This window comes from Eretmochelys imbricata, chromosome 11 (genome assembly GCF_965152235.1).
Source record: "Eretmochelys imbricata isolate rEreImb1 chromosome 11, rEreImb1.hap1, whole genome shotgun sequence".
In the NCBI taxonomy this organism is placed as follows: domain Eukaryota; kingdom Metazoa; phylum Chordata; order Testudines; family Cheloniidae; genus Eretmochelys; species Eretmochelys imbricata.
In genome coordinates this window covers 56,066,515-56,081,915 of record NC_135582.1, presented here as the reverse complement: position 1 = coordinate 56,081,915, position 15,401 = coordinate 56,066,515, and the positions used below count along the sequence as shown (strand labels likewise).

Sequence of the window (15,401 nt, the reverse complement as noted above, 5' to 3'; positions counted from 1 at the left end):
GAACCATAATTACTGCATAAAGTGAGCACCTTCTTCTGTGCTGTTGGTTCAGAGAAATTGACTAGTCCTATATTTGCCTAGAACTGCAGAATTTTGCTACCTTATTCATGGTTCCACTCACTCTCTCGTAAAGTAAGAAATTGTTGGTTATTGAAAAGGAAATTGCACAATTTCTTTCCAGTTTTTTTTGGAAGGTGAATATTAATAATATATCAAAATAACCATAATATTTATCGAGAAGTATTTCTATAAATTAAAACTAGACAGAGCACAGGATGTGCTTAGTTACATCTCTGTACATGCTATTTGACATTATGGTTCAAATAGTTGATTTATTAACAACTAGTTTTAGGAAATATTTTACTATTGAAGAAGTATTAGGTGATTGGAAAACAGCAACTATAGTACCAGGTTTCAAACACAGAAATTCTGGGGAAAAAAGATGAAGATTACAGATTTGTACATCCTAACTCAGGACCTATTGAGCACTAAATTAGGAAAATTTCCTGACATCATTTTGTATGGACAGTTTTTAAGATTTAATATGTGTGTGTCAGCACAGATTTGTGAAAGCTAAATAATGCCAGATAAAGCTGATAACTTTAAAAATAAAATAACTTAATCTAGTTAGAACAGAACCAACAAATCTTAATATAGTTAGATTTTCAGAAATCATTTGACTGTTTCACATTATAATGATTTTATTAACTCTAATTATGGCTTTAGTTTTAAATTATAAATATAGTCAAAAAACTGCTTATAAATTAAAAGTGTGTATTCTTCATAGAAGCTTGTGAGGATTGGAATCCCTAATGATTCTATATAGGGACTGTGTTCATTAATATTTTTGGTAATGATTATGCTAATGGGAATACTCTAATGTTATTTAAAGTTGTTGCATCTCAAGTCTCAAATGCAGAGAATCCCAACCTCTGCACAGTGATGGCAAAATTTCAAACTTGGGTGCCCGAATATATTCTCTAAAGTAAAAATGGGTGAAGTGGGAATGAAGGGTGTTCAGAAGCTCTGACATTCAAGCCACTTTTATTTACTTGCCTCAACAGGAATTTAGATGCCTATCTTCAGGCACTTACGTTTTAAAATTTTTATCTGGGTCTGATAATCTCCAAAGAAAGTGCGTTCAGTTAAGTCTGAACAGTTTACAGGAATAGGGTAATCTTAAAATTACTTTTCTGTCTAAAAAGGTTGTGCCTAGGGTTTTTATAAGAATACCGTGTCTAAGATGACTATAACGGAAGCCATTGAGAAAGAGAAACATATTTCTATATTTTTTCAGTTTGATTACTTTGTGCCTTTGACAGCACTTTGTTTATAGTTAGTTTCACTGCTTCCACCGTACAGTTAGTTTCACTGTTTATTTGTATGGGTCTTTCACTCAGCAGCATAGGAAAGAAAAACCATTCTTAAAAAAGGAAAAAGCAATTGTAAAATCACAAAAATGGAGTTAGGGTCAGACATAGTATTGAAACTACTTTTAATGAATTTTTTATTCTGTTACCCAGCTTCTCTCCTCATTAATCGCTTACAGTTATTGCCTGCATCTATGGAATTTGGAGGTGGTTCAGTGTTGATGCTGGAGGCTCCAGGATTAAGCTCTGACCTTCAACATGCTCCTCCAAGGTGGAACAAATTGGAGGTTCAGTTTCTCTCAACCTTTTTGTTTTATAAGTTTACTTTTTATTTGCAGTAGTGACTTATACTCTTTCTTCCTCCTCCTCTTCTGGATTTGGTATTTGGCAGCATGATGGTTTCAACTATCAGGATTTGTCACTGCAGCACCTCCTCCTTGGGACTCCTTTGTCCTCCCTCAGGCATGGCAGAACTGTCGTGCGAACACAAGGCTAAATCTAAGCAGTATTCCTTAAGTGAGGCAGCATTTACAGGCACTGCAGAGCTGGCTGTTCACAGCCAGTCAACCCTTCCACTGCTGCATGTTGGTTCCCTTCCCTGAGAAGCCACAGGTCCAGTGCAGAAAAGCCTGATTGGAGGCTTTTGAGCATTTTGGGGAGGGAGTCTAAGGACAGCTTAGGGGGTAAGTCCTGCAATAGACTTGGCTGGAGCAGGAAAAAAAACCCTGAAAGGATCCAAAATCCTTCTGTTCACCTCTCCCCAAATACTGAAGTGGATCCTCAGATCCCTGAGCCAAGAAGCAGTGCTCTCACACAGCTCTCCTTCCTCCCCCTATGAATTGGGGGATTTTCATGATCTCCAGGGATAAGTCTTATAAACTTCGAAATTCCAGGTCCCAGAAAGGCAAAAACAAGCATCACCTTCACCAGGCAATAATTAATATTGTTAATGAACAAGTGAGGGTGAAAGTCAGGGGTTAAACCTCTTCCCCTTTGCAAGTCTCCCCTCATGAGAGTATTTGCTGGGGTTTATCTCCTATACAGAGGCACTCACAGTGCCCCGTATCAAGTTCACCATCCCTCCTCCATCTTGGACATGCAGGGAAGCCTTTCACTCCTGTGTAGCACTAACTCAGATTGTAGTTTAATAGCAATTGTTCCTATCCGACTTTCAGTGCAAAGGCCTTTGCTCTGCCCCGGAAAGGGGTTCAGATACCAGGAAGCAGTGGAATAGGAATTGTGCCTTCTGGTCATCAGCCATAAACCCATGCTGTAGTTGGGAAAGGAGCTCTAAGTCTGAACAATGGGAAAAAGACTTTCCACCCCTCCCCCGCTCCATAGGCTGGCTCTGCCTTAAAGAATAAAGAACACTCCAGGCAGTCTGTGACCAGAACAGAGGCATATGAAGATTCCATTCCTCGGGAAGCTGCACTATCATGGAATTACAGGGGGATAAGAGAGAAATCCCTTCCTATGTTTCAAATGACTCTTGATATACTGAATAAAGTCCTATGTGGTACTAGGTTGCTCCTACAATATGTCCATCAGTGATAGCTAGCCTGGCCATGCAGGCAAAGAACATTTCAAGCTCCTGGGGACATCTAGAAAACTATTTCCACAATCAAGGGGTTTGCACCAGTTGCCTTTTTTTGGTTGAATGGCCCCACAGGCCAGAATAATAGTGTGCACCCTTCCCACTGAATAAATAAAATAAATAACTTTTCTAGGGCAGGATGCCATTGGCTTGTAAGGAACTCACTAATACTAATATCTCCCTTTTCAAGCTTTATTAGCTATACACCTCTTTTGTGGACTTCTGATAAAAAACAAACTAAAATGTTATATAAAAACAAAGAAATTTTATAAATTTGGGGAGTTTAAGATTGATGCAGCAGTAGTACCACCAGTGAAAGATAATCATCCTGTATTGGCCAGGGCATAGGCAGCTGCCTCGGTGGTGTCTGGCCACCTGGCCATCCTGTAATGGCCAGGGTCGAAGGCAGGAGTTGGGACTAGATACCAAGGTGAGTAAGGAGATGGGTACCAAGGTCAATCCAGGCCAGGGTATAAGGCAAAAGTTGGGACTAATTACCAAGCCAAGTCAGAAGACAGGTACCAAAGTCAAGTCAGGCTGGGGTTGACAGCAGGAGTCAGAAGCAAGACAGAGTGAAAGGCGAGGTGTGTAGGAGTTGCAAGCCAGAGTCTGCATTGTTCCTCAGATAGCTCCCTGGGGTAGCTTCCAAGTTTAAATAGTTGGTGTGGACTAATCAGGCAGCTGTGGGGTTCTGTTGCTCCGGCCTCTTTGGGCAGTACTTCCTGCGGTACCTAACCCTCCAGTAATTGTGGGATGCTGCTCTGACTGGTTCCCAAGTGGTGATGTGGAGATGTTGGCTGCCCAGGACTCCACAACCTTGGGTTCTAGATTCATGGATCCTTACACATGCCATCAGAAGGTGACTTCCTTCAAAATTAGTCTAGAAACCATAAAAAAAGACATACTGCACAGAAGTTTCAAAGCCTCAGGTATAGCCATTGAGACCAAAGGTTTTCATGTACTCAGTAAAGCATATTTTATGGCAAGCAGGAGGCTCCTAATCTAAGGATATGATCCTTATTTGGAGTGAGACATCTTGGGTTCTGTCTTGGTCTAACTCTTAATGTGATATGTGACAAGAGCAATGCCTTCTAACTTGGTGGCTAAAAGGAAGCCATGTTACATCCATGAATAGCAATCAGTCATCCTAAACAGATGTCTTATGAATTCAGACTTACAGAGGAGGAGCTGTTTGGGGAAACAGTAGAGAAATTAGTAGCTGAGAAACCCAAAAGGCTTGTTAGATCACATCTGAATGTCCCTTTGTGGGTAGGTAAGTACAAACAGCATGCTTAAAGCCAGCACAATTTTTATTGTAGACCTTTGGATACTCACTACGCAAGGAAGCCTCACAGGATTGGAAGCATACTTACAAGACAAATTTCCAAAATCACAGACTACACATTTCTTTAGTTCACTTTGACAGTTGTATCAGTGACGTGTCTGAACAAAACAAAAAAACAAACAAACCCACAAACATGGCCATATGAGATCAGATGAATGATACATCAAGTCTAGTGTCATGTCTAGGATGGCAGTCAGTACTGTCTGCATCAGAAGAAGGTGCAAGAAATCATGTAACATACCATTATTGTGTGCATAGGGGAAGTTTCTTCCTACCTCCCTGTGACAGAATGCTGGACAACAGCAGCTGAGCCAGCACTCTGGTCACTGCAGCTCCAATTAAATACTGCAGAACAGACCTTATTAAGAAGAGCTGTGCCTAATTGGTGGGTGGAGGAGAGCTGGGAGGCTAATTAAGCCATTAGGCAGAGGATACAACAACGCACAGGAAGGAAGTAGTTGGGGGAAGCAGTCAGAGAGCGAGATTGATTGATTGCTCTTCCCTGAAGTGCTGAGGGCCCCCTAACACTGTAGGAGTAAGGCTATATAGTATACAAGGATAATGGGAACCAACACTGTAAATAAACTCTGCTGGGTATTTTACCAGCATAAAAGTCTCTGCGTGGTTTGTGGACTTGAACAGACACAGGAGAGTGCGCCCTGCCACACTCCCATTAGAGATTGGCTTATGATTGAAGTATGAGTGTTTATACTTCTGATTTATATACCAATGAGTGGGCCTGGGGTCTGCCACTCAGGCTCGGTTGGGTGTTAGTCCCCCAGTGGACACCCGGACTGAACTTTCAATGGCAACACGGAACCCCCATGGTCCCAGGTTCTAATCCTGCATGATCTTACACAGTGTCCCACGGGGCACTTCACATTTGAATGGCTACATTGCATCTACGGAAAAGACCAGACCTCTTCAACCAGGGACTTCTTCATCCAGACCGGGAACACCTACAGTTAATAGTATAGGCATTGGAAGAGAAGTGTAGTTCAGCAGGGATCAGCTGACCTGGTCAAATTTATATTTTTGTTGTGATGGGAAATAGAAAGTTCTCTGAGTTAGGGACTCTCTCTCTTTGTACAGTGTCCGTCACAATGGGTCTCAGACCTCAGATGGTACTATAATACAAATATAATGTTAATCATAAAGTTCGGATGATTTCCATTACATTGGAGTTTCTCCAGAATGGTTGATTGAAGTCCTACAACCAAGTATGATAGAAATGTGGGTAACAGTCCTACTTAGCAGTAGGTAGGTACATTGGACATTCCATCTGAGTATCATAAGGTGCCAAGATTAATCAGAATGACAGATTAGACAAGCCTGGAGCTGGCCTTTCCAGTCACCATTATCTGCTCTTGCGGTGAGGAAAAGATTATTTTTATAGCTCCAGAAAAATTTCTATTAAAGGTAAATTCCTCTTTGTATAATTCCTGGGAAATAGTTTTTCCATCATTTTGTTCAAACCCTGGTCACTTCTTCGGAAGCTTATGCCACAAATGAGCATTCCTAGTGCTCTAAAGATATATCTGAAGTATATGGAGTACACTTGCCAATTGTACACTGTTCATTTCATTCTATCCAAAATGAAAAGGCCTTATTGCCTCAAAATGGCTGCTAGCAAGATGTTGAAATCCTGAACCAGTGGGCATACTAGACATCTGGGAAACTATCCATAAAAGTCTCTAGGGCTATTGGGGAGAAAGTGTCATCAGAGGAAGATTTGCAGTGTAAATTTCCATTCCTCTGCACAGGCATCCTTTGTTCGAAATGTGCTACTGGCTCCCACATAATGTCTTGCTTTATAAGGGGGAACTTCCATTCCTATTTATCGTTCTGTTATAATAATAAATAAAATGCTGCTTATCTCCCCCCCCCCAACTTCTTTGATTCACTTCTAGTTACTTCCCATTAGTGATGAATGAGGAGAGAAACTGCAAAAGAACGAGAAATTTCTTACCTGATAATTTTTTTCTGTTAGCAGCTTCCCTCCTCATTCAGACTACCCTGATAGTCTGATAATTGACCACAATACAAATAGAATTTTTTTCTCAAAGAGGAGACTTAAAAATATGATTGTCTTAAGGTTAATTATGACATTATATCAAGTTATTGTCTTAGTGCTAATAATGGGTTGCTGAAATGTTTCTGTCTCTTTGGAATAACTCTTCTGGTGTCCTGAACCAAACGTTGGAACTTAGGCCTGGAGTCTCCAGCAACAATATTGGACTGCCTCTGAATTTCATAGGTATGTGGGTAGACATTAACCATTAATGATGAATGAGAAAAGAAGCTGCTAATCTAAAGAGAAAACTCAGGTAAGAAATTTCTCATTCTCTAAACTAACTGTTGATCAGATTTCAGGTGTGATGATCTTTGTTTAATTGTCAGTATTATTTCAACCCATGTAGTGCCATAATGCATATACTGGAAGAAGGGGCTAAGCAGACAAAACACTGGGGTATTGTCTTCCTATACTTAAAAATGAAAGATTTAATAGACAGATACTATTAAAAATGAATATATGGTATATTTGTACAGTGTACATTAATTTTTGTCTGTGATCCTGAGATCACATTAAGTTTAAAATACCAAGTATGATTCTAGCAAACATATATGGAAAAGTAGTACTGTAACATTCATAGAATGATTGTGATACGTTAGAAAAGTGGGTCTAATGCTATGTCTGAAGCAGTAATATTTATGTCATTTATTTTAAGGATATCACAGTTGTGAAGTCAATGAAGAGTCCTCCTTCAGGTGTCAAACTAGTTATGGAAGCTATATGCATCCTGAAAGGCATCAAATCAGATAAAATTCCAGATCCATCAGGCTCAGGGAAAAAAATAGAGGATTTCTGGGGTCCAGCAAAGAGAGTTCTAGGTGATATAAGATTTCTGCAGTCGCTTCATGAATATGATAAGGACAACATTCCTCCAGCTTACATGGCCATCATCAGGAAACAATATATCTCAAATCCTGAGTTTGTACCAGACAAGATTCGAAATGCTTCCACAGCAGCGGAAGGTCTGTGCAAATGGGTCATAGCCATGGATTCCTATGATAAGTAAGTAAGCATTCATGTAAAAATAAAAACCAAGTGAATTTAGTCTATTCTAATAATAAGAGGGATTTAAAGTTTGTTGGAAATTCTAACTGGCCTGACATATTCACTGGTAAAGATTATGAGGCAGCTGTTGAAAGGGACATATAGTGTCTGATTTTCAAATGTGAGTACCTTGGATAGGATGAAGGGGGCAATAGCCCATCTCCAGTAAGCAAAGAGTTAATTATGGTTTTTCTTCCCCATCCTTTTGGCACAGGTCTGCAGCAGAAGGGTATTAGAATGCCAGTGGGAAGGAAGGGCTCATCATTTAGTTTCTGAGGACTGGGTTAAACCCCACATTAGAAATTGTTTTGTTTGTATTTGCTTACCTTGATGAAAAAAACCTTGCTGATTTCTGCCATAACTTATTTGTGCTGAGTCGCCCACCAATTTACAGTATCATTATAACACATCCCCAGAGCCTGCATAAATCTATAAAATCCACACTTAAGTGCCTAAACTCAGCCTACAATCTGAAAATAAGTAGCAAAGGCCTGAGATGGAGAAGAATCTTTCTACTAAAGGTAACAAAATTTAATGTACAAGTACATATTCTTCTTCGAGTGTTTGCTCATGTCGATTACAAGTAGGTATGTGCCGGAAGGTTTTTCCTTTAGCGGTACCCATCGGGTTGGTTTAGGAGCCTTGGAATCATGCCTTCATGGTGCCGTGTATAGGGCCCTGCCGACCTGCCGCCTCTTCAGTTCCTTCTTACTGACTGTGACAGTTGGTCGGAATGCTCGTTCTCTCTTGCTTCAGTAAGCCCTTTCCCTAGGGGTCTTCTGATCATTCCCTATAAATAGTTATAATAGTACTAATTGACTAGATAGTTAGTTTAAATATATATAGTTCTCAGGGTTATCCCCTTCCTACCACCCACCCAACCCCGGCACCGGGGCATGCTTCGGTCTCTAGGGTTTAAACCCTGCACAGCTTGTAATAAACCTATGCCCAGGAGCGACCCTCCCGCTTCTTGCCTGAAGTGTGTGGGGAATCTCATCAGAAGGACCACTGTAAAATCTGCAGGGGATTCCGCTCCAGGACCCAAAAAGAGAGAGATCAACGGTTGAAAATTCTTCTGATGGAAGCCGCCCTTTGCCCCCACGCAGAGCTCAATTCGGCCAAAATTATACCTAGCATGTCTGCATCGATGCAGAGCATGCTGGCATCGACAAGGGAGGCCTCAGAGCTAAGAAAGGACTCTGATAGAGACTCTCAGCCCCAGGAGGGCTGTCTGCAGAGGAGCTCAGCTCCTACTAGTGTGTGCAGCACCGCTCCCAATCTCCAGTGCCCCATGAGAAGAAAAAGAAGTCGAACAGGGGGTGCTCACCCACTCCGAAACCAGAGCGAAAGGACTTGAGTGCAGTGCCACTCACACCAGGCCACTCAAGCACTGTACCACCTAGCTTGGCACTGTTGACTCCTGCCCCAACAAGGGGTCGGTTGAGTCCAGTACCAATGGACTCCCCTCTTCAGGAGAACCATGCAGAGGCTTTAGAGCTGCCCTCCATGTCTGAGACATTTGAGGTGGCTGGAGAGCTCATTGGCTTCACAGCACCATCTTCTCCAACCAGGCAAGACCAGGCCCGAGAACACTGGCACCACAAGATCCTTGGCATCATCCCTTAACAAACTGGTTATGGTACCTTGCCGGTCACCGTCACCTCGGCACCACTCCCCGTGCCTTCCAGGAGCAGACCAGCAATGGTGCCACACCAATCTCCTGTTTCTCTGCACTGGTCCCCGGCACCGACTGGCACCACTCCTCCATGCTCCTCACATAGTGAGTCCTCTCCATTGGACTTGGAGGTGGAATCATACACATCCAGATGGAACCGGCATAGGTCAGAACGGAGGTGCTCGAAGTTAGACATGGGCAGCAACAGCAGTTTCCCCGTATGCCCTGGCCCACACAGTGGCAGGTGCCAGTGCAATGGCCTTTTTGGATGCGGTGGGCGTTCCACCAAGCCCAAGGGTCCTATTCCAGGAGGTCAGTATCAGCAAGCTCAGAAATCTATGCACCTCCCCCACCTCCTTCAGTGCAGGACCAGCTGCTCAACGCTGAACCGGTCACCACACCAGAAGAGCTGGCACCATGCTACCCTCTCAGTGAGGAAGGGAAAGAGCACAAGCCGGTTCCTGTTAGGGCCTCATCTTCCTCGTTGCCGGACGAAGTAATCACAGGAACCTCTTCTGCTCCAGTGCTCGAGGACAGCAGTGTCCACCAACAGCTCCTAAAGAGAGTGGCCCAGAACCTGGGGCTTGAGGTTGAGGAAGTTGCCGAGTCCTCGGACCCCATGGTAGACATCCTGGCTCCCTCAGGTCCATCCCAAATTGCCCTGCCACTCATTAAGACAACTCAAGACACCATTAAATTGTTGTGGCAGACCTCTGCCTCTCTGCCCCTGATTGTGAAGAGGACTGAGAGAAAGTATTTTGTGCTGTCTAACGGGTTTGAGCATTTCGATTCTCATCCACCACCAGGCTCTTTAGTGGTGGCTGTGGCAAATGAACACAAGTGATCAGGGCAACAAGGGCCATCTCCAAGAGCTAGGGATGCTAAGAAGCTGGACCTTTTCAGTAGAAAAATTTACTCTACTGGGGGCTCCAGCTTCAGATCTAGAACCATTAGGCACTCCTTAGTAGATATAGCTTTAACTCCTGGGAAGCTATGTTGAAGTTCACAGAGCTGTTGCCCTCTGCGTTCCGGACAGAGTTTTCTGCCATGGTGGAAGAGGGTAAGTTGGTGGCATGGGCCTCATTACAAGCAGCCCTGGATGTAGCTGACTTGGCTACCCAGATGGCTTTGGCTGTAGCAATGAGGCACAGTTCCTGGCTCCAAGCCTCAGGACTCCCGTATGAGGTCCGGCAACCATTCAGGAGCTCCCATTTGAGGGTTCTACTCTTTTATTGGAAAAGACCGACACATGGCTTCACAGCATTAAAGACTCGAGAGCTACCCTCATCTGCATACTCTGGCAACACAAAGGAAACATTTCAGACCTCAGCCTAGGCCTCATTTTTACCAGACCCAGAACAGGCAGGATTACTCTGGGAGGTGCAACAAGAACCATAGGAGGAGGCCTCCTCCTTCATCTCCTCAGGGCTCTGGACAGGCAAAGCAATCTTCTGGCCCCAAACAAGCATTTTCAGGGTGTGCCCGAGGGTGAAACACCAATTCAGGATCCGGATCCTTCCCCTCCTTATTTTTCAGACTGCTTATCCCATTTCTACCCTGCGTGGGCCCAGATTATGTCAGACCACTGGGTGTTCCACACGGTAGAACTGGAATATTTTCTCCAGTTCTCCCTCCCATCCCCCTTCAAGGACCCCTCTCATGAGCAACTTCTAATGCAGAAGGTGCAGATGCTCCTAAGAACCAGGACAGTAGGGAAAGTTCCTCAGGAACTAAAGAGCAAGGGATTCTACTCCTATTATTTCCTAATCCCGAAAGCCCAGGATGGTCTCAGACCCATTTTGGACCTCCGAAACCTCAACAGGCTCATGAAGAGATTGAAGTTCTGCATGGTCTCCTTGGCCTCCATTATCCCCTCACTGGGGGACTGGTATGCCATCCTCAACTTGAAGGACATGTACTTTAATATTTTGGTAGCCCCATCCCACAAAAGATTCCTCGGTTTCATAGTGAACCACGCTCACTATCAGTTTACAGTCCTCCCCTTCGGCCTGTGAGTGGCACCTCAGGTGTTCACCAAGTTCATGGCAGTCGTGGCTGCTTTCCTGAAAAAGCGGCAGGTGCAGGAGTTTCCGTACCTTGACGACTGACTTGTCAAGGGCCACTCCAGAGCACAGGTGGAGGCACATGTAAACTTGATAAGGTCAACTTTCGAATGATTGGGCCTATTGCTGAATGTGCAAAAATCAACCCTATCCCCCCTCAGAGGATAGAGTTCATAAGAGCGTTGTTAGATTTGAGACAAGCCAGGGCATTCCAACCAGAATCATGGTTCCAGATGCTTTGCAACATTATAGAGGGTCTCAGACGATACCCTACTGCCATGGCATGGAATTGCTTGAAGCTCCTTGGACACATGGTTGCCTGTACGTATGTAGTACAGCATGCCAGAGTGAGGCTCAGGCCCATCCAGGCTTGGTTGGCATTAGTGTATCGGCCAAGCAAGGACAGCTTGGATAAGATGCTTTCCCTGGTGGTGCTTGAGGCTTTCATATGGTGGCTCAACCCGCAAGCCATGTGCACAGGAATATCTTCCTCCAGGCCACAACCCTGGTCATGGGTGCGTCAGCGGTGGGGTGGGGAGCACATCTAGGAAGGCTCAGAACTCAGGGACTATGGTCCCAAGCAGAACTCGCGTTCCACATCAATGTCAGGGAGCTGAGAGCAGTTCGTCTAGCCTGCCAGACCTTCCAAGCCCACCCGAAGGGGAGATGTATATCAGTCATGACAGACAATACAACAGCGGTGTTTGATATAAACAGACAGGGTGGAGCACGCTTCTCTCCCCTGTGCCAGGAAGCCCTCAAGCTGTCGGACTTCTGCATAACACATCTGGAGGCAACCTACCTCCCAGGTTCTCCGAATGAGTTGGCAGACCATCTCAGCAGATCCTGTCACAACCATGAGTGGTCCATTCGCACAGACATTGTGAACAACATCTTCCAACTGTGGGGAGTTCCCCAGATAGATTTGTTCACAACGAGGCACAACTGGAAGTGTCTGCAGTTCTTCTCCTTCCTGAATAAAGCCCGGGCTCAATCACAGATGCATTCCTCCTTCCCTGGAAGGGCCATCTCTTCTATGCATTTCAACCCATTCCAGACATTCACAAGGTGCTGCGCAAAGTGAGGAGAGACGGATGTTCTGTGATATAAATAGCTCCAGCCTGGCCCTATCAACACTGGTACACCATGCTCCTGGAACTGTCAGTGGAAGCTCTGGTCACCCTGCCTCTGTTCCCAGACCTGATCACCCACGATCACGGCCACCTTCAGAATCCCAACCTCAAGTCTTTCCACCTCACAGCTTGGAAGTTTCTTGGCTAAACCCATTGGAGCTCACTTGCTCAGGTCCTGTTAGAGAGGTCCTTCTTGGCAGTAGGAAGCCATCCACTAGGGTCACCTACTTAGCTAAGTGGAAGAGATTTGTGATTTGGTCATTACAGAAGCACACTTCTTTTCTGCGCTAATCAGTACCCTTTATCTTGGACTGTCTCTTGCACCTGAAGCAGCAAGGTCTCTCAGTGTCATCAATAAAGGTTCACCTGGCTGCCATGTCTGCATTTCACCCAGTGGTTGCCAGCTGATCAGTCTTCACTAACCCGATGGTCGGCCAATTTTGCTAAAGGACTTGACAGATTGACAACAACCGATCTCTGCACGGGACTTCAACCTGGTGCTTTCCAGACTAATGGGTCCCCCCCTTTGAGCCCCTAGTGACATGCTTACTATTCTGTCATGGAAAGTGGCATTTCTGGTGACAATCACTTCAGTTAGGAGGGTGTCTGAGCTTAAATCCCTAACAGCCGAACCTCCTTACACAATCTTCTGTAAGGACAAGGTGCATCATCCAGCCTTTCTTCCTAAGGTCATCTCTCAGTTTCATGCCAATCAGGACATTTTTCTCCCATTTTTTTACTCTAAAGCCACATCCTAACAGCCGGGAACAAAAGTTCCATTCTCTGGACATTCGGCAGGCATTGGCCTTTTATATCGAATGGACGAAGCCATTTCGGAAATCAAACCAACTATTTTTCACAGTATGAATGGCTTCCAATGTCTTCCCAAAGAATTTAATCATGGATCACATTCTATATCGGGGCGTGCTATGATTTGGCAAAGATAACTGTCCCTGCACTGACAGCGCACTCCACAAGGGTGCAGGCCTTCTCGGTGGCATTCCTGGTGCAGGTCCCGATCCAGGAGATCTGCAGAGCTCTAGTCCACACCTTCACTTCTCACTATTCCATTACTCAGCAGGCCAGGGACAATGTTGCATTTGGCAAAGCAGTGCTTCAATCAGTGAATCCATGAACTCTGCCCACACCTTCATGGTACTGCTTGGGAGTAACCTACTTGGAATCGACATGAGCAAGCACTCGAAGAAGAAAAAACAGTTACCTGTCTTTCATAACTGATGTTCTTCGAGATGTGTTGCTCATTTCCATTCCAAGATCTGCCTACCTACCCCTCTGTCGGAGTAATCCAGCAAGAAGGAACTGAAGAGGTGGCAGGTTGGCAGGGCCCTATATACGGAGCCATGAAGGTGCAACTTCAGGGAGCGCCTAAACCAACCAGATGAATACCGCTAGGGGAAAAACCTTCCGGCAACTGTGCAGGCGGCCCGCACACATCTACTTGGAATCAACAAGAGCAACACATCTTGAAGAACAACAGTTATGAAAGGTAGGTAACTTTTTTTTTTACTGAAACTTCCTATCAGAGTGTGACATTCCCCAGGGTATAATCTGGACTGTTGACCAGCTGTGTCCCCTCAGTTCCCCAGCCTTGGGTGCCTTTTCTCTGCTTTTCTGGGTGGTCTGCTCACACACAGCCTCCAGCATGTAAATTACTCCCAGCAAAACTATATGAGATCTATGGTCAGCCACTCTTGAATTATACTGAAAAGCAAAGCCAGAATATTCCCAATCTCAGACTTTCCTCCAGAAATGTGGGTCTTACTGCCCAGTCTTCTGGACAAGATAAGCTCATATAAAGGCCGTCATTTTGTTAATAGAACATGATATGCACAAATCCTGTTATCTCAAATGGAGTTTCCTCAAACACACTGGTTTAGATCAAACAATAAAAAAAGTTTATTAACTACAGAAAGATAGATTTTAAGTCATTACAAGTAATGAGGCATAAAAGTCAGAATTGGTTACAAGAAAATAAAAGTAAAATGCAACGAATACCTAACTTAACAAGCTAAGTGAATTCAAAGCAAAAATCTGTCTCACCACACACTTCAGTAGTCTTACTGGCTTAATTCCTTTCAGACAGGATCCCTCCCTCAGTCCAAAGCTATTTCTTTGTTCCTCAGGTGTTGTGGCTGCTGTGGGTAGAAAGAAAGGGAGGAATAACTTGGGACGTCTGTTCCCCATTCTTATACTTTGAGAATCATCCTCTTCGTTGAGAATCATCTCCAGCTGTGGTTGAGGAGACAGAAAGTCTGTGGGGATGGGAACCTCCAGCTGTTTCTTTGCCAAGATGTAAATTTCTCACTCACACCCTTTTTCCTGCCGAGGAATGGCCACTTTACCAGGTGTTGGTCCATTTGATTTTGTTGACACCTGGCTGAGACATCAGTTTGCCTTTTATCTCTGAGGAGCTGGTTTGTGGCTGCTTTTCTTGAAACATGTCTCAGTAATGTCATACAGTAGAATTTTATAACTTTATATATAAGATTTGCCACACATATTTTACCAGGCCAATAATGATCAACAAATTATGAGTTTTCAAGTGATACCTCCCAAGGCATTCTTTATACAAAATGTGTGATAGTTTTATAAAAGGAGTGAACATAGGGGTGCAGACTGTAACACCAAGGAACAGCTGTATCCGTCATAAATGTCTGCAGACAGATTGCAGGTTAGCTCAAACAAAAACAAAAAAACAGTGGGCCAGGTCCTGAGCCTGTGGTATGTAATGGGGGTATGCTTCTTTACACCAACTGAGGATCTGACTTTGTATGATTTTGAGCGGAATAGTTGTAAAAATATCACCTACTACTGTCTAGCCATTACTTGAAAATACATGCATCACTTGTTCATTTTTATTTCATTTTGCAATTGTCCATTGTTTTTTAAAATTATAGGGCCATATTTACAGTAGTCTTCAAGCTAATGCACAAAATGCACAAAAATGTGTGTGCAATTATTTTCAATCCTCAAAAAAAGGCTTATCCCTGCAGATAGATCCGAATGTGTGAAAAGCAGATAAAAACTATCAGCTTTAGTTGTGTACACATATATCTATTTGCATGTGTAAAACACCTGTGAA

The 15,401-nt window shown here is 43.9% G+C and overlaps 1 protein-coding gene across 1 annotated transcript in view; it reads left to right on the top strand.

The window, feature by feature from the left end:
- DNAH7 (dynein axonemal heavy chain 7) overlaps window positions 1–15,401 on the top strand; it is a 294,918-nt gene that overhangs the window by 196,751 nt on the left and 82,766 nt on the right. The window contains exon 43 of the mRNA XM_077829629.1: window positions 7,039–7,385. Within this exon, the coding sequence (XP_077685755.1) occupies window positions 7,039–7,385 (347 nt within the window). The remainder of the gene's footprint in view (window positions 1–7,038; window positions 7,386–15,401) is intronic.